The 20057-nt window shown below is 40.4% G+C and overlaps 1 protein-coding gene across 1 annotated transcript; it reads right to left on the bottom strand.

Moving 5' to 3' along the window:
• Positions 1–285: 285 nt before the first annotated feature.
• LOC129690406 (zinc finger protein 345-like) lies at positions 286–18988 on the bottom strand. Its single transcript, XM_055626096.1, has 4 exons — positions 18883–18988; positions 9350–9476; positions 8733–8828; positions 286–5989 (listed from the first exon to the last, which is right to left on the bottom strand). The coding sequence occupies exons 1-4, from the start codon at positions 18883–18885 to the stop codon at positions 3819–3821; spliced, it is 2397 nt and encodes a 798-aa protein (XP_055482071.1). The 5' UTR covers positions 18886–18988; the 3' UTR covers positions 286–3818.
• Positions 18989–20057: the final 1069 nt, after the last annotated feature.

Below are 20057 nucleotides of genomic sequence, written 5' to 3'. Positions count from 1 at the left end.
CCAGACCCAGGGCTCTGAGTTGGCCCACCCCAACATCTACCCCATCTGTGAACTGCTGAAGCTCATGAAGAGGCCAGTCCTGCGCCGAACCAAAGCTGTAGGATCTCCATGACACAGGGCAACAACAGGAAATCCGAGAAGAGCCCTGGTAAGAATCCAAAGTTGATAGTGTAGCAGAAGCCAGAAGCCTTGAGCCACATCAATGAATCATTGCAATGAACATTTGCAAGTAAAGCTGTTTGGGCAAAAGGTTATACTGTGTGATACACCACGACACTCCACAGCTTCCACAGGGAGATGGTTTATTTTTTTAATGTTCTTTTCTTTTTCCTTTTGGAGAGAGGTTGTAAGGGCAGATATGGAGGGATGGGGAGATGAATGGGGATAGGGTGCATGATGTGACATTCACAAAGTATCAATAAAATGTTTCTTAAAAAGAAAAATACACACATCCAGGAATAAAGCCTTATAAACCTAAATAAATAAATAAATACATAGACAAAACAAAAGCATGACATTGGCACAAAACCAAACATTGTAGACTACCTTGTGGCCTCATGCTAGTCACCTTGCATTTGAAGGAAAGCAAATCATATGCCATCATAGGACCCCAATTTAAGGAATTGTGATTCTGTGAATTTGGGGAACCTAGAAGGGGCACTCATGAACTGGCATCTTCAGCACATTCCTTTTGGAGTTTTCCACCCATTTGGAAGAAAGTGCTAAACTAGAAGAAAGTGCAGCACAAGGCTCGTGTAAACTGTGTGTTCTCAAAACAGATGTTCTTAGTTCTAAATGAACAGTACAAATCTTAAGTCATTTACGCTTCTTTAAAATTTGCTGTAGGCAATTGTTCATAAGTTACCATCTGGGACACAAGTCGTACAGTTACTTTAAAAATGTCCACTTAAGTACATGTTATGTACTTACAGAAGATTGTGAAAGCATGAGCAGACTTCATATTATTTGCATTAATTGACGTAAGACCTAGAAGTAGAGCACTGCTTCATCACCTAAATGATCAGAAACAACTCGGTTTCTTCTTCAGTATCACGTGTTTATTTTTAATGCAGAGAACTAAGAACTAAAGACGGTGATTGAGGGGGATAAAGAAAAATCCCCAAAGTAGTTCGGAGGAAATCTTACTAAGTTTGTACTTGTTTGTATGAGGAGCAGCCACTAGACCTGCAGGAATCAAAAAGCACAGTATCTGAGAGAATACTTCCGGACACAGCCTTAATGAGAAATAAGGTATCAACCTATCAGATAGACTTATCTTCTTTGGGGCCCGGGAAAAATTCGAGGCCAGAGTATCCACCAATGCTGACATATTGTTTCTTCTTTTGAAGAGAGACTGCTGGTTGACCGCACCTTGAGCAGGGCATTCTGAATATTTCTGAGCATCTGGGCAGAATCCAAAATAGGATGTAGGCTTCTGATTGCTGTATTGCTATAGCAGTTACACTTCTGTCCTCCATAACACTATCTTACACATTACTATCCTGGTTTGTTTTCACTGTCAATTTAACCCAACCAATCATCATGTGAAAAGTGAGTGTCTCAATTAAGGTATTGAGAAATTGCCCAGATCAGAATGGCCTATGTCCACGTCTACAAGGGTTCTGATTGTTGGCTGATGTGAAGATCCAGTTTACTGTGGACAGCGCCACCCACAGGCAGGTGGTCCTGGGAGGTTTAGGGAAGCTGGCTGAGCATGAGCTGAGAGGAGTAAACCAGTGAGCATCCTCTTCTTACATGGTTCCATCCCCTGCTCCTGCTTTCCTTCCTATCCTGAACAAACCTTTCCTCCCCAACCTGCTTCTGATTATTGTATTTATCACAGCATAAAAAAAGCAAACTACAATGATTCCCCCACTTAATAACATCAAAGAACAACCAAGTTAACAAAACTTTCTCTAAAATAATCCTAGTAAGAGTCCAAATTTTTCAACAAGGTAAAACCAACACAAATAGAAATAACTCTTCTAGAAAATGTCCTTATAGAAGTGCATCAGAACATATAATAAAGAAAACCTTCCCAAACAAATTGCAATTTGTCAATCACTCTTTCCCTTCTTTGTACTAATCATTATCATATGAAGTTCAATTATTTATCCACTTGTTTTACACTGAAGTTTTCTAGAAGTTTCCATCCATGACTGCTTTGTGTTTGTTTTTCTTGTTGTCTTGGAGACAGGGGCTATGTGAAGAAATTATTGAGTATATTTTGTCTTGAGATTACCACAGGTTTCCTCATTTCAGTACCAGAAAATGGGAATAAATCCTCTATAGGACCAAAAATGCTTCTGTGAAGGAATTCTGAATCATTCATTCTTCCCATGAAATAGAATAAGGGGGCATGTTGCTAGCCTGACCCAAATGTGCATTCTGCACACCTAAATATTTGGCAGGTCCTAGGTGCAGCGAGACAGTTCCCAGTGATCCCGGACTTAATGCCCAAAGAATGATCCAGGAAGGTGAGGCCCAGGTTGACTCTAGGCCAACACAGAGCATGAAAGAGCCCCAGTACAAACCCTTGACAGTGTGACAGAAATGGTCTTCCACCAGCTGAGGAAAAACAACACCCCTGAGTGGTGTTACAGCTCTGGATTTGGTGCCGATTTATCTTCACTATTACCAGCTCTTCTCCTTTCTGATAATGCATCACATCCAAGTATGACAATGCTTCTTTGACCTTATAGACTCTACACTCATCACCAGATACAGCCCTCTATCAGTGGCAACATGGCACCAAGAGTCACTGGAGAACTAACCCCAAAAGCCTTTAGTTTTATGGAGTGTTTTGTTGAACTCTAAATATAAAAATGTCTCCCTACATTTTCTGTACATTCTCATTTTTAAATATGGTCATGTCCTCAAATCACTGAGATTATATATGCACTTTGATGAAACTGTAGGTGGTCTGCCTAACTTTCTAATTACATAAGGACAGAAAACAGCATGGTTCTATGCCATAGAGACTGTTCTGATCAAGCCAAAAAAATTCTTAGACCCTAAAATCCAAAAACCTAAAAGATAACTCAACAGGTAAAGGCACTCACAGCTAAGCCAGATGAGCTGATTTCAATTTCCAACAAAATAATGGAAAAAACTGACTGTAAGTTATCCTGACTCTCACATGAATGCTATGGCACACCACAACCCCCACAATGTAACTTAATTGAACAAAGGATGGACTCTGCATGCACCCGCTATATATTTGCAGTCTTTCTAGCAGTAAACTCAGAAGTCAAGATCCTCAGACCAATTCAACGTACACTTGAAGTTTTTATTTCCTTTTTGCTATCTGGGCTCTATGTTTCATGACCGAAGGAAAAAAAAAATGTGGGGTTAAAGCTGCTTATTGAAGTTATTGTCATAAAAATCTCATCTGTGCTTAAGAAGAGACAGTAAATACAATTCTACATGTTTTTGGAGGGGACAACCAAGCTCTATCCTATACAATTTAGTAGTGGGACTCTAAGTCATAGCAGGGCTCTGAATAATACCTGCCATAGACTACTCTAGTGTGAAGCCTGGGGTGCACTTTTATTTATACACTGTACAAGGTGTATGTTTTCTTTATGTATACATTCTGGACAATGTTTGGGGAATACATTTGAGAATGCAACTATTAACAAAGAACCAACTGACAAAATGACAAGAAAGAAAAATATTACTCAATTAAACCAGAATGTGATTCTGAAATCCAGGAAGGTATTGCAACAGAAATAATTATCTCTTATATAATCAAACATATTCCATGTTTTCTAAAATCAATCCATCTGTGTTTGCCAGCTGGCTTGAACAGAATAAACTCACATATACTGGAGGAATTTTGTGCCTTGGAAGCAGCTACCTAATGAGGTGCACTGGTGTTCAGCAAGGTGCGAACTGCTTTTAAAGGTGCCATCACATTCCTTACATTTGTACAACTTCTCTCCTGTATGAATTCTCTGGTGTCGGTTAAAGCTTGATCTCTGAGTAAAAGCCTTGCCACAGTCTTTACAACAAAAGGGCTTGTCCCCAGTATGAACTCTCTGATGCTGAGTGAGGCTTGATCGTTGATTAAATGCTCTACCACAGTCTTCACAGTGGTAAGGCTTCTCTCCTGTATGAATTCTCTGGTGTTGAATGAGAAGCAAATTACGGCTGAAAGCTTTGTCACAATCTTGACACTTGTAGGGCTTCTCTCCAGTATGAATTCTCTGGTGTCGAGTAAAGCTTGATCTCTGAGTAAAAGCCTTGCTACAATGCTTACAATGATAAGGTTTATCTCCAGTATGAACTCTCTGGTGTTGAGTAAGGCTTGACCTCTGCTTAAAAGCTTTGCCACAGTCTTTACAGTGGTAAGCCTTCTCTCCAGTATGAATTTTCTGGTGTTGAGTAAGGAAAAAAACACGATTGAAGGCTTTGCCACATTCATTACATTTATTGGGTTTTTCTCCAGTGTGACCCCTCTGGTGTAAACTGAGGCTTGACCTTTGATTAAAAGCTTTGCCACAATCTTTACAAGAATATGGCTTCTCTCCAGTATGAATTCTCTGGTGCTGAGTAAGGCTTGATTTTTTATTAAAAGCTTTACCACAGTCTTTACAATGGTAGGGTCTCTCTCCAGTATGAATTCTCTGGTGTTGAGTAAGGAGTGAGTTACGGTTAAAGGCTTTGCCACATTCTTTGCATTTGTAGGGCTTTTCACCAGTATGAACTCTCTGGTGTAGGCTAAGGCTTGATCTTTGATGAAAAGATTTGCCACAGTCTTTACAATGGTAGGGCCTCTCTCCCGTATGAATTCTCTGGTGCTGAGTAACAGTTGATCTTTGATTAAAAGCTTTGCCGCAAAATTTACAGCAGTAGGGCTTCTTCCCAGCATGAATGCTCTGGTGCTGAGTAAGGAGGGATTTATGGTAGAAGGCTTTGCCACAGTCTTTACATTTGTGGTGCTTGACCCCAGAATGAATCCTATGATGTTGCCTAAGACTTGAACAATAGGTAAAGGCTTTGCCACATTCCTTACACTTGTAGGGTTTTTCTCCAGCATGATTTCTAGTACGGCTTGAAGTCTGATTGAAAGCTGTGTTGCAATCCATATTCTTGGAAATTTGATCTTGAATATGGATATACTGGTGGATAATAAGTTCTGAGTATTGATTAAAGACTGTGTCACATTTGTAACATTTGTACAGGTTCTTTGGAAAGTGAGCAGACTGATGATTAGCAGGATCTGACTCATGCCTTAAGTCACTGTTATTTTCATTACACTGATACACTCTCTCTCCAATACACGTGCCTTGGTGAGTATTTATGGTAGATTCCTCAGCAAAGGCTTTCCTGTTTTCTTTACATATATACTGAATTTCCAAAATATCTGTGTTTGAATTTTGGTTAGGTGATACTGGATGTGTAAAGAACCTGCCATATTTATGTAAGTTTTGTGGTTTGGCACATGGAATTTGTTGATTATATACTAATGAATTTTTCATAAAGGAGCTTTCAAATTGATTATATTTGGAAACTTTTTCTTCATTTTTAAGTTCCCCATCTACAAAAATGTTTGAATGAAAGCTTAAACCAAAGCTACATTTTAAATTGTTGAAGTCATTAACTGAAGAATGGACTAGACCCCTTTGTGTATTTATCAAATTATCTTTGAAAGAAGAGGCAAGTTTCAAAAACTGACTCTGATGTTTACTGACAGAAGTGCACGGCTCCTCACAACTGATTGGCATAACCTGAGGGTTTTCTTGAGCCATTTCATGGTCTTGACCTCTACTGGGAGGAAAGCTTTTGCTATTACCAGCTGTCACAAAGTGGTTATGTCCATTATAATAGGTTTTCTGAACTTCACTCTCCCCTACAATTTCCCTTTCTTCTCTGAAGTACAAACTGTCAAAACCACAATTTCCACGACTTCCACTGATCAGATCCTGGAATGAATATTTTATGCTCTGCTCTGGTGAAAAGTCTTGGCTATGGTGAGGAAACACAGCTGAAAGAAATCAAGACAAAAAATTATTTCATTCACTAGACTGATGTTATAAATCTAATATCTGAAATTGTGCTTAGTTTAGCATGTCAGCAAACTGCAGAATAAAAAATCTATGCTGTTCATTGCTCTACTAACACTGACCATAGTGACTCTGGAAGAAATAGATACTCCTTTTTGTTTATAAATACTGAAATTTGCTTTTGTAAGATGAAAAGTTTACAGAGATGTGTTATACAACAATTTGGATACACTTGACACTATAAAACAGTAATAAAATCTTTCAGACAATAAATTTCAAGTTGTGTGGGTTTGATCATGATTAAAGGCTAAGCAAGAAAAGAAATGAAACTGAAATTTCTCAAAAGCTACCTTGAAGTCAAATTGTTTCTCTGAGACACAGAAACAGATTCATCAAGAAACAGATGACAAAATTAAACTTACAAGAATACTTACAGAGATAGAATGAAATTACCAATGAGCACATTACAGTCAGAAGACATCTCAGTCATAATAATAATGATAGCATGCCTACTATTTATCCAGGCAAATAAAAGCACATGCAATTTTCCTGGTGATAAGCATGTGTATAACTTGCTCTTATTTCACTTTACACTGTCCTGCAATATACAATATTTATAATTTACATTCTATACTAAAATGCAGATTAAAACTAGTAATATTAATGGACATAAGGAACCTACTCTAAAAACTGAAAACACAGAAAAAATATTAAAAAAAAAAAAAAGAACCACTGTCCCATAAAATCCAAAACAAATACAGGTGATGATTAAAAATGTCTTTACAAATCAATTAATCCAATTAAAAAATGGGGTACAGAGCTAAACAGAGAATTCTCAATAGAGGAATATCGAATGGCAGAGAAACACTTAAAGAAATGCTCAATGTCCTTAGTCATAAGGGAAATGCAAATCAAAACGACCCTGAGATTTCACCTTACACTATCAGAATGGCTAAGATGAATAACTCAAGTGACAACACATGTTGGAGAGGATGTGGAGAAAGGAGAACCCTTCTCCACTGCTGGTGGGTATGTAAACTTATACAACCACTTTGGAAATCAATCTGGCTGGCGCTTTCTCAGACAATTAGGAATAGTGCTTCCTCAAGACCCAGTTATACCACTCCTAGGCATATATCCAAAACATGCTCAAGTATACATCAAGGACATTCGCTCAACCATGTTTGTAACAGCTTTATTTGTAATAGCCAGAAGCTGGAAACAACCCAGATGCCCCTCAGTTGAGGAATGGATACAGAAATTGTGGTACATCTACACAATGGAATATTACTCAGCAATAAAAAAACAAGGAAATCATGAAATATGCAGGCAAATGGTGGGAACTGGAAAAGATCATCCTGAGTGAGCTATATCCCAGAAGCAGAAAGACACACAGGACACACAGGATATATACTCACTCATAAGTGGTTATTAGATATATTAAATAGGATAAACATACTAAAATCTGTACACCTAAAGAAACTAATCAAGGAGGACTCTGGCTAAGATGGTCAATCCCCATTCAGAAAGGCAAAGAGGGTGGACATCAGAAGAGGGAGAAAACAAGGAAGAGGACAGGAGCCTGACACAGGGGGCCTCTGAAAGGCTCTACCCTGCAGGGTATCAGAGCAGATGATGAGACTTATAGCCAAACTTTGGGCAGAGTGTAGGGAATCTTATGAAAGAAGTGGGAAATAGTAAGATCTGGAGAGGACAGGAGCTCCACAAGGAGAGCAACAGAACCAAAAATTCTGGGCACAGGGATCTTTTCTGAGACTGATACTCCAACCAAGGACCATTCATAGAGATAACCTAGAACCCCTGCACAGATGTAGCCCATGGCAGTTCAGTATCCAAGTGGGTTCCATAGTAATGGGAACAGGGACTGTCTCTGACATGAACTGATTGGCCTGCTCTTTGATCACCTCCCCCTGAGGGGGGGAGCAGTGTTACCAGGCCACAGAGGAAGACAATGCAGCCACTCCTGATGAGAGCTGATAGACTAGGATCAGAAGGAAGGAGAGGAGGACCTCCCCTATCAGTGGACTTGGGGAGGGACATGGGTGGAGAAGGGGGAAGGAGGGTGGGATTGGAAGGGGAAGAAGGAGGGAGGTACAGGGGGGATACAAAGTGAATAAACTGTAATTCATAATAAATAAATAAACAAATAAATAAATGAAAAATGCAACATAAAAAATGTCTTTACATAAAACTAATTCTCAGTTTTGTCTTTATATACCTGTCAATCATTAGCAGTCACTGCATGGTAGAAAAAAAAAAACAAAAAAAAAAACAGAAAACCCATTATAATATTTATAAAAAACTCTGAGACAATTAGCAAACAAACAAACATATCAATCATGTTAAGAGAAAACTTTCATTATATTAACATATTTGTATATATTGTCAATAAGGTCATGAGAAATATCCACAGATTTTTCTGAAGCCCCCAAACGTTATGAGTACTATACAGCACCCCACAAGTGAAGGGGAAGGCTTCAGCTACCACTGTGAATGTATAAGGAGATCACTGCAAGACGGCTTAGGGGACTGAAAGATGGCAGACACAGGGAGAAACTACCCCTGACTGACAATGAAAGAACAGACAGAACTGCATTTGTGGACCAAATGCCACTGGAACCGGGCTTCACAGTACACCTGGCCTGGCTTCCTAGAATTCTGGATCTCTCACCTGTGTGCTCTGCTTCGTGGACTACTACTCACCTGGGAACAAGACCATTGTCTTTTGCCTTTTTATATTCCAGGGTTCTTTCCTTTGCTCCAGACAGGTAACCAGGTATGGCTTAGATACAACGAGACCTGGTTATTAGAGAACACAACATGATACTTATGTGATTTTCCTCACAAGGACTAAGATATCTGACGTAGAGTAATGTCCAGTATGAAAGAAGACACATAAGAGATATAGAACAATATTCTAGAACAGTACTTTTCCACTATATATTCCTACAGTAATATATACTCAATTTATAGAGTCTGAGCTTCACTTCTGCCTATTGCCAAATCACAGCTAAATGAGGAATAACTGGACTTGAAGATGTAAATTCTAATATTTTATGCCTCTTGGCTGCTATAATTACCAATAATTTTAATTTGGGATATATATGTTACCTCAAGAGCTAGGTCAAGGATAAAGATTAAAAACAGGAATATTTATTATCTATTTCAAATACTACCTCCCCTTATTTCTCCCCTGAAAACAGAGGCTCCTAAGACATATACAGCAATGCAAAAGAAAAAAAAAGAATTTTAATATTCAGCAATTCAAAGAAATGAATTTTAAAACCAAATTAGGAATTCTGTAGAGAGGTTATCCTTACCCAAGAAGACCAGGTTCCTATAGTTTTCTAACATCACATCCTTATACAGATTCTGCTGCTCACAGTTCAGACATTCCCATTCCTCTCCTGAAAAGTCAATGGCCACATCCTTGAAGGTCAATGGTTCCTGAAATAAACGTAGCACAATGATCATGTGGTCATTGACTCAGTTCTTAACTTGTCCCAAGATGAAATGAGTTAGGAAGAACCATTTTTTATACAGTGAGTGATCTTAAGTACGCACTAAAACATTTTAACATAGTGGTATTATCTAATGTATTACCTAATTCTTGAATAAAGATGACAAAATAGCCACAGAAGTAGGGTACTTTTATGAAAAAATAATGTTAAGGCATAAACATAAGTATTTACATTTTTTAGTTCTATATTAATGAAAGATAATGTATATCTATTTTTCAGGTGAAAAGGACATATGGAGAAAGGTACTTTTCAAACCATGTATAACCATAAATGGGAAGTATGAATATATGATGTCTGATTAGAATTATACTATTATAACTTTTTAAAACATCGATGCAACCTGATTTGGGGGGTGGGTGGGGCTCAGCCTGGGGCTTTATACCAGCTAGGAAAGTGATCCATTACTAAGTTACATCCTGAATGAAGCAAAGTTTCTGGTTTCTTGGCAGACTCAGTTGAGTCATGTGCTGTTTTGCTACAAGCTGCCTTGTGAAGAGGGCACGTGATGTTTTGCTGTGAGCTGTCTCGTGTGAGGGGTGTGACTCTGGTCAGCTGAGAATATCCATGAGTGAACTCTCTGAGAAGAGAAGATATATAGAAGCCTACAGATAGTGAGACATCGCTTTTTGGATCACTGTGCTGAGACACTTGACTTCACAGAGAGAAATGTTCCAGAGAACTTCTCAGGGCAATCCAACTGAGTCTTGAGGCTTTCTCTGACTTGTCCCGATCTTCTGAATTGTGCTGATTCATGTTGCTGCTTGGTGTTGGCCTTTGGAATGGACTGCTGGTATCTGGACAACGAAGAGAGGACTCATCCCAAGGAACTACTTCTAAAAAGGTCTACAACACTCTTTACCTAATAACTTTCTTTCTCCCCTACCACTGCTCAGTGAGTGGTAGGGAAGTATAGCATTTAAGAACCCTAAATAAAGTAGGTTTAGTGAAAAACTAAGCCTACAACATCCCAACCCTAAAATCGGATATTCTAAACCAGTAGTTCAAAACTGGTGAGTAGATTTCTGACAATGAGGCAAGCTCACCAATAATACCAATGTTACAGTACTCCTCCAAAATAATACTTAAGAGCAATATGGTAGATACTGGGAGAATTCGTTAATGAATTTGAAAGTTTTAAGGTATTTGCATTTTATTGTAATAGCAGTACAGAAACTATCCTTTCTGATCATTTAAAATATACTAAGTATAACTGAGTTTTTCATAAAACCCTCAAATATTCCATGAGACCAGGAATGTCTTTTCCTCTTCTATGACATTTTATCAATCATCCATAAATATTAAAGCCAAGGTTTTATTTAAACCTAACTGATCTAGAATTCTTACAATAGGAACATAAAAACCAAAATAAAATTACAAATGTTAAAATAACATTCAGAGTAGCTGAAAAAAGTAACGAACAGGTAAATAGGAATGCAGAAAAAAAATAACATTTATATTTTATGTGCCCAGACTAGGTTAGTTATTTTGGTTGGTATGACAAAATACCTAACAGAAGCAAATTAAGAAAAAGATAGTTTAATATATATTAATTATATACAGTGGATTTCATTTCCATACATGTCTATATGTATTTAGAGTATATTCACCCTCCCACTCCTGCCTGTCTTCCTCCAACCTAGCCCCCTTCTACATTCTCTTTTTATGGCCCAGGAAGTTTCTCTAGTTGCTGATAACCATGCTTATTCCCACAGATCAGTGCTACTGTCTCCTTCCAGTTTGCTCTGATGGGCATTTTAATGGTGCTATGGTCATACCCAGAAGATACATCCTAGACCTTTAAGACATTATATTAAGGTTGCTTTAAGTCTTCACAGATGAAGGTTGAGGCCTAGTCCACAAGAGGCCTCAGAGAAACCAGGCTGGTTTGATAATAAAATCTCACTCACAGGATAAGATATATAATTTATGTACAGTAAAAACACCCAAGTTCCTTCCAGAAAACTTCTTTCTCCAAAATTGTAAAAGTGCAGAGGGCAATCCTATGTTCTGACTTATCACTATTTCCTTTTTACTCTGATGGTAATATCTCATGGCTTTCAGGTGACCACCAGCTCTTCTTCCAACCATCAGCCCAAGGGTTACAAAATGAAGGAGGAGAAAAGAATTGTGTGTTGGGATAAAGCAGATGCAAAGTCCAAAAATCTACAAATTAGAAATGAGTGCCAATAAGCTAGTGCTGAGTGGATACTTAGAGCTGCTAATTCTAGCTTGCATTTCCTAGAGCCCTGATGACTCCTGCAAACCACAAACAAGTAAATAGTCAAGGTGGGAGGGTGAAAGGCTATTCTTTTTTTTTTTTTTTTTTTTTTTTTTTTAGAAAAGAGGAACTAAGAGAATTGCGGTGAAAGTGATGGAAGAACTCGTCAGTGAAGAGAACAGGATGCTCCTGCTAGGGGTGGAGCCACTATTTTCTGCTGGACCTGAAGCGGCCCTAATTTGCCCTATATTGTCAGTCACTTAAGTCTTTTGCATCATTTACCTCATCACCAACTTCTACTCATGGTAACTCCACCCCTACCAATTCTAGTTCAGGAATATACACAGATGCATTTGTATAAGGTCTTGTATAAGGCAGATGCACATTATAATTAAAGCGTAAACACGAAGTACCTTAAAGACATTTCAAAGGTAAGGTAACATTAATGTGTATTTCCAGATAGTTGTTTTTAATTTAGCCCATGACAAGAAATGTATTTTAATACAAAATGCCAGTATACATAAACCCTTAAAAACGGAAATAAAAATTAAACAAAACTACATTTACATAGTGTGATACTGTGCTATATATATATACTTTACATCATAGTCTATAAGTAAATGAATCAGAATCAATTCTGATTAAATTGATTCTGACTACAACTTAAAAAAACATTGATGTACAGCAAGAAGGCTTAGTAGGTAAAGGCGCTTGCTACAAAGCCTGCCAACTTGAGTTCAATGCCAAGGACACACATGGTAGAAAAAAAGAACGGACCCCCACAAGATGTCCTCTGACCATTATATATGTATTATGGTACATACATGTTCCATATACATACACATAAATAAATACACATAATAAAAATTTAACAGAAAGCACTGAGTTAGAAAAACAGTGTTAGGCTCTGCCTCTTCCACGTCTACTTGCTCCAGTACTTAAGGATAAACTCATTAAACCAGACTATCTTCTCTCAAGTATCCTGAAATAGACAATGTGACAATTTCCTCTGAGACACTTTCCCATTTGAACAGTTGATGCTTGAATTTTCAAACAGATCCCTGGGGTCCCACTGCAGAGTTTGATCCTGCTGGCCAGCCTAGGAATGGTCTGTAGTTTGTTTGTTTGTTAGTTTTTTCCCAAGACAGACTTTTTCTGTGTAGCCTTTGCTATCCTGAACTCACTCTGTAGCCCAGGCTAGCCTCGAACTCACAGAGATCCACTTGCCCCTGCCTGCCAGAGTGCTAGGATTTACAGGTGGCTTGTAATTTTTAACACATACCTCTCCTTAGTCTGTTAAATCTGTCTTTAATCTGCATTCCGAAGCCAAAAGTCCTATAAATTATGTTCTTAAGCTTCAATTATTTTCTGTTAATAGAGATTAGTATGTTTTTTGAGGCTATCTCTTCTTGGTATTTATTTAGTGTTTTTACTTTACTTTTTGTATAATATTTATTCATGAAAAGGTGACCATTACAATTGAGGTAAGATTCCCAAGTGTTAAGTTTAAATCAGTATCTGTGATCAAATCTAGAGCCTTTTTTTAATTAGTAATTAATTATTACTGTTATGTAGCAAACTTGGGTGTTGGAACATCCTTATTTCTAACCCTAAAATAAATGCACACACTTTACAAAGTTGTAAAGACAGGGTAAAATATGTACATTCTGTCAGGTTCAAAGCCGCCTTTCCCCCAAAATGGCAATGATAGTGACACAGTCCTAAGCAGGACGTTAGCCCGGTAAACAGAAGGATTGTTACTGGGTAAACAAACCTAAAGGTTTCTGTTCCTTAGAAAACCAGATCTCTTACTGCAGTTTTTGTTCACCAGGAGCTTACCACGAAATCGCTGGTTTGTCAGGAAGCCTCCTACACCCGGCTGGGTGCCCCATCATGTGGAGGAAGGGTGGCCCTCCACTGATCCTGGGCATCTCTCTGAGAAGTCTCTTGGTCTCCTTGGGGACACCCCAAAGTTTGTCACCACAGCACTTACAAAGTCCCTCCCATCCCCTTACTCTGCTCCTGGCTGCTCCCTGCTTGCTGTCCTCAGCTCTCTCCGGGAGCTTGCTCTCTAAGCATGACTAACCACTTGTGCCTCCAACCCATCCCTCTAGGGGGTACCTGCTCTGTCTCTGTCCTGTTCTGTTTCTCTCAACTCCTGGAGCCTACTCTACAAAAATCCAGTTAGACAACATCAGGCCCTTCTAGGACTCTAATACTGGAACCCTCCCTCTGGCAGAGTTCTATTTGAAGCCCAATTCCCTAAGCCTCTCCCACCTCCTTTTCATTCTGACTGCTTCTGAAAGATGTCTTCTGTTCAAATATTCCACCTTCCAGTTCCTAGCTCTAAAAATGGGTTCTTCCCATACAGAATTAGACTTGCTGACTTCTTCCCTGCCTCCTCTAACCTCTTTTCTCCCCAGCCTCACAGGTTCCATAAAGCTTCACCATCTTACTGCAAACAGCTTGGCCTCAGTAAAGACTACACAATCAGTTTCAACTGTCAGAAAACGGCCAAATTCTCACAGACTGTGATGTCCGCCACACAAGCAAAGATCTGAAAATCCACTTTTCTGTAAGCTTTCTCCACTCTCAAAATCTCATATTTTAAGCTTTCTTCGCTCTATTCTTGCCCTAGTCCCTTCCTCTGATCACTGGATTCAGTCTTAGAAAGATTCAAATATCTTTGGGATATAGGTAATATTAAGACTTGTCTTCTGCTAGTCTACTGAAAAGCTGGCTCTGGAGTTATAGTCTGCTGTCTCCACATCCAAGCATGCTTGTTTCAAAGTTTTTCCCAAAGTCTCCATGTGCTAGGTTAGGATGGCCACCTGACTGTGACAGGAAGAAAGAAAGCAAAACAGAACAGCCCAGGAAAATACAGCATGTGCTTTTAAAACAGCTAAAATGTAAACTGTTCCCAATAGGGATTATTGCTGCTTATCTCATGCTTCTTGTCTTGGTTTTATTTAAGTCTCTAAATATTTCCGTCTCTTATATCTCAAAAGCTTTTGCTAAAGTACAAACTTTATCTCAAGATTTGTAAGACCTCTGTGCAAACTCTCTGTATCTCAAGATTTGTAAATTCATTGGGTGTGGTTTAAAAAAAAAAATCTGTAAAACTTACAACAAAAAGTTAGCTTAAAACTTGTAACAGAAAAGGTTGACCTGGGTGTAGTGGTGCACACCTTTAATCCCAGCACTTGAGAGGCAGAGGCAGGTGGATCTCTGTGAGTTCGAGGCCAGCCTGTTCTAAAAAGTAAGTCCAAGCTACAGAGAAACCCTGTCTCAAAAAAAGGGGAGGGGGTGGCAATAAAAGACTAGACTGACAGTAAAAAAATCTATACATAATCCTATGATTCCCTGCACTCTAAAAAAAAATCTATACATAAGTAATTTTAATTTGCTACACCATGCAACTTAGATTCAACTTCTGTTTAGGAAAATAGGTAATTTTTTTAAAGGAAAAGAAAAAGGTGTGCCTAATGGCTCACTTTGTAATAAATAGGAACCATTTGGCTGGCAGCCATCTTTACTAAGGTTAGAGAGGGCATACCATGTGACTTCATCTTGGTTAAGGTGACCACCTAGTATAAACCAACTAAGTCAGCACCCATAAGACTTCTTAGTCCTGTGGAGCCCTTTGCTTACCATTTAGATTAAGAAGGTGTGCTGGCTCGTTTTGTATGTCAACTTGACATAAGTTAGTCATCAGAGAGGAAGGACCCTCAGTTGAGAAGAGCCTCCGTGAGACCTAGCTGTAAGACATTTTCCCAATTAGTGATCAATGGGGGAGGGCTCAGTCCACTGTGCCCTCCCTGGTGCCATCCCTGGGCTACTGATCCTGGGTTCTAGAAGAAAGCAGGCTGAGCAAGTAATGGGGAGCAAGCCAGTAAGCAGCACCCCTCCACAGCTCTGCATCAGCTCCTGGAGTTGAGTTCCTGTCCTGACTTCCTCCAATAATGGACTGTGAGATGGAAGTGTAAGTCCAATAAACCCTTTCCTCCCCAACTTGCTTTTTGGTCATGCTGTTTTCATGCAGCAACAGAAACCCTGACTAAGAGAGGAGGCAATGCTAGGCCTCCAAACTATTTTGGATTAGGATGGATGATGATTTTTCCCCCGAGAATAAAAAGTAACTGAAGAGAAGAAAACCAGAAACAAGGTTTCTGGAAAGAAAGACTTAAACACATTTTAGATGAATAAGGTTTATGAATTCCTAAGTTCCATTCAGGCTAGCAAAAATTAACTTGAAGATGTCCAGCTTCTTTGTCTTTGCTAACCCATCTAAGCTTTAGCTATTTGAATAAACTGACTCACACAAGAACCTCTATAAAGGTACTATATGAAGGGATCAGGAAGGCAAGGTTCCCAGCCTCTCTGTGAACTGTACTCATGGTTTAAAGTTTTATTCTAATGCTAAAGGAATCTCCAACTCCAATTTTTAAGGCTCAAACTTAATAGGGACAAAACTGTAAAAATCCAACTTGTAAACTGCTAAAGATAATTAAGACATGTAAATTAACAAAAGTTGCCTTATAAATGATCATTTTAATGTGCTCAGAACCATGCTTGCAGTCATGCTAAGTATAAATGTAATTCATTTACAGGGACAATCTTTAGCCTTCTGAACAGACTGTCATGGTTAAGCCTAAAACAAGTAACTGAAAACAAGTGTGTCTTAAAATCAGGTATAGTTAATAGATTGAATGATGGCCCTCAAACACCTCAGAGAGATCTGCTTAAGATGTTTAATGAAAAAGGCAGAGATGCCAGCTGCTGGCCACAGCCCTAACGTCTCCACCCAAAAAGACAGGGCAGCAGACTTCAGCTGGAATGTACTTGAAATGTGGCTGCGATGGTCAGTGGGCAAGGAACTGCCCTTCACCTCACCAGCCACCAGGGCCCTGCCCAAACGGTAGACAAGCTGAACACTGGAAAACCCACTGTCCCTCCTCATCAAGGCAGGTCAGTCCCCAAGTGCCTCCTCTTCAGGAAAATTACTTGGATTTTCTGGGCCTGGAGGCCAAAGACTGATGCTATCCTAAGGACCTCTGCCCACAACAAAGCCATTCCGATTATCATGGAGGAGTCCAGGCCGCCTGTCCAGGGAACTGGTAAGTCTTTGTCTATACTTTGGCCTCTACTTTCTATTCAAATGTATCTTTCTATGCCCTGTGATGTGGTGTGGGTCCTAGCTTTATCAGACAATTTAGCTGAACTCAGCCAGCCCCTCCCCATAGGCTACAGCTGCCAGATCATACCTAGAAAGTCTGTTTCACCTTACAAACATTTTGGCTTTACAATAACTTTGGGTACAAAAGTTGTGCTTGTTGTTGATTATATATATATATGAATATACATGAATATATATTTATTTATGGTTTTTGGAGTCAGGGTTTCTCTGTATAGCCTTGGCTGTACCCGCTTTGTAGACTAGTCTGGCCTCTAGCTCACAGCCATTTGGCTGCCTCTGCCTCCCTAAGGACTGGGATTAAAGGCAGATTATACAAATTTTGAAAACTTTAAAAGGTTTAAATTATCTGAGTCTCTAAAAAAATATATGACTTGGTTTCGTACGTAAAAAGCAGGCCTTGCTTTGTTTATTGCTACCAGGTCTCCTGCCGAGAGAGGCAGGCTCGCCTCACTGAGATTTACCCTGCTTACAGGCTTCATGCTGAGAAAGGTAAACTCGCAAAAACAGATTTTTACTCTTCCTTTGTTTACAGAACCTGCTTTTCCACGACTGTTTTCAGTAATCAAGCACCTCAGGGGGCTGAGGCGCTAGCTGCCACAACTGACTAAGTTTGGGGCCCTGGATTCACATTGTGAAAGAACAGAATCAACCCCTGCAAGATGTCCTCTGACCGCACAGGACCGCCATGGCTGGCATGCACCTGTCCCGCTCCGAAGATAAATTAGCAAATGAAAAGGATGTAGTAATAAAAGCACAACGAAGCAAGAAAAACCAATGATTCTAAACAAGGGAGCAAACATGTCCATGAGTCCTAATCCCCTTGCACCCCCAGAGGTAATGCAGATAAGGGCCACAGAGTAGCGATCCCTTTCCTTCCAGAACTGGTTTACAGCACACCCTTCCTCCTAGGCTCCAGACGCCCAGAGGCTCCCATAGGCTCCCATAGGATCTACCTCACACCTCAGGCTGCCCAGACACTGACAGACATGACCGCTGGTGTTAGTGTCTCTGAAACCCAGGCCAAAAAAAAAAAAGGTGGTGGAGAGTGAGATGAGGATAGATCTATCACTACGTAAAATCTCCAAACGGGCGGCCCAATCCCAAAGCATTCTCACTGGGTTCCTATGTCTCAGGAAGACAAAAAAGAGAGGCATTAAGATATTTTCCCCCCTAAAAAGCCAAGTAATTTTGCGCGGAATATCCACAGGGTAAATCTTTTTAAAAGTGCCACCCAGTGTGCAGAAGGAAAAGAGAAAAACCAAACTTAACCAAGCAAAATCTATGTATAGTTGAAATGCAGCGTAGGAAGTATGCGTTAATTATTTTTTTTTTAAATGGGTGTTTGGGAATGCAGTCAGGAGATGGAAATTCAGGAATCTTCCGCCACCCATAGGAGAAGCGAGGCTAAGGGAAGGGCAGGCATCTAGATGGAAGACTCTACTTCGGTTTGTTCGGACCGCTGGGGAGGAGGGGCCGGGGACCTCTCGGAACTCTTTCTACGCTCCTTTCCCGGCAGGAGCTGGGAAAAGCCAGACCGTGCTGGTCATCGCCGCATAAGCCGGGCTGCTGGACGAACGGCCAGAGACGGGGCAGCAGGGTCTGATCCTGGGCCTTCCGCCCAGATGCCCGGGGGCGCGGCAGGGCCCCGGGGCCTCCAGCACGACCCACCAAGGTGGCCGGGGAGGGCTCGACCCCGCCAACCCCGGAGCAGGTCGCGGGAAGGCGGGGTCTCCACCGCCGGCTCCCCTCGGCCCCACAGAGGCCCCCCTCCAGCCTCGCCACGCCACGCACACACAAACCAGCAGGCTTCTGCGGTGCCCCCGGTGCCCGGTCCTCCCTCACCGATCGCAGGCCACAGCCGGTTCCCACCGGCTCCGCGCAATCCCCCTCCGGTTTCCTGGCGCCAGGCACACTCACCATTGTGGCCTGGTCTCCTCGGCGTCGGCGTCCTCCCGGTGGATGGCTCCGCACCAGCAAGATGCAGGGAAAACGGATGCTGGCGGGGCCGGTCGAGCGTGCACACCGGAAGAGACCCAGCCTGAGGAGGATTCCAAGATCCTGGAGTTCAGAAACAAAACGTGGAAGCCCGCCCCCTCCACCCTCTCTAAACGTCTGATTGGACGTTCTCACCGTCGTGCTGCTGATTGGATGGCTTTCAGGTCACGCCCCATCAGGGCCCCGCACTAGCCTCGGAAGCTGGAATGACAAGTTCATGGTGCAGTTGAGGCAAGGCTAACCCTAAAGGTGACATTGGCATTTAATATTGTATGTAAGATGGACCATATATATGTATGTTATTCGCAATAGAGAAGAACTTTGTCACCCTTTTTTTTTCCGAGCTCTGTTCTTGAATTCTAAATTCTAAAATGGGAAGTAATCCCCTGAATCAGCAATATCCAATATAAAAAAAAAAACGGGGAGTAAGTAACACTCAAATGTCATTTAAATTTTTCTAGTATTGATACTAAAATTAAAACAGGAGGTAGTGACTGTAGTAAAACCCAGTATATCCAAACGATTAACATTACATAGAATTATTGTTACACACATATTATATATATATATATATATATATATATATATATATATATATATATATATATATATATATATATATAATCGGTTACCATACTAAGTCGTCAAAGTTCATCAAGTCTTCAGCAGGTTTCAGTTCAGGTCTGTCAAATTCCTTCTCTGATAACTATGACTTTCCAAATCCCAAGAAGGTGAGGGTCCTGAATCTCTCCCATTAATGTCAGAGGTGAAGAAAGACAACTCCCTGCCAGTATTTCTCTTAGGTGAATGAGAGCAGGGGTTCCAACCTGGAGGTGTTCAAAGGTGGGCACCTGAGGAGGGAAACCTGTCTCGCCTATCCCCCCACAGCCTTGCCCTCTATGTTTTAAATAGGTTATAGACAAAATCCTCCCTTCCTCCCCCCCTTTTTTTTTAGCTCGGCCTGGGACCTAATTGTCAGGTTGTGGATGTGACATGTAGTACAGTGTAAATTTAAGGACCCAACCAAGTGCACACATGTCTGCAAAATTTTCTGTGTAACTCAATACCATCTAGCATAAGAGCCAGCTTTAATTAGT

This window comes from Psammomys obesus, unplaced genomic scaffold (genome assembly GCF_907164565.1).
Source record: "Psammomys obesus unplaced genomic scaffold, mPsaObe1.curated_primary_1811, whole genome shotgun sequence".
In the NCBI taxonomy this organism is placed as follows: domain Eukaryota; kingdom Metazoa; phylum Chordata; class Mammalia; order Rodentia; family Muridae; genus Psammomys; species Psammomys obesus.
The sequence above is the reverse complement of the archived record's forward strand: the minus strand, read 5'-3'. Positions and strand labels throughout refer to the sequence as shown.

Coding starts and splice junctions, on each gene's coding strand:
- LOC129690406 (XM_055626096.1), bottom strand. Junction 8,829..9,349: donor TAGGAACCTGGTCTTCTTGG/GTAAGGATAACC, acceptor TCTAATAACCAG/GTCTCGTTGTATCTAAGCCA. Junction 5,990..8,732: donor GACAATGGTCTTGTTCCCAG/GTGAGTAGTAGT, acceptor GATTTCTTTCAG/CTGTGTTTCCTCACCATAGC.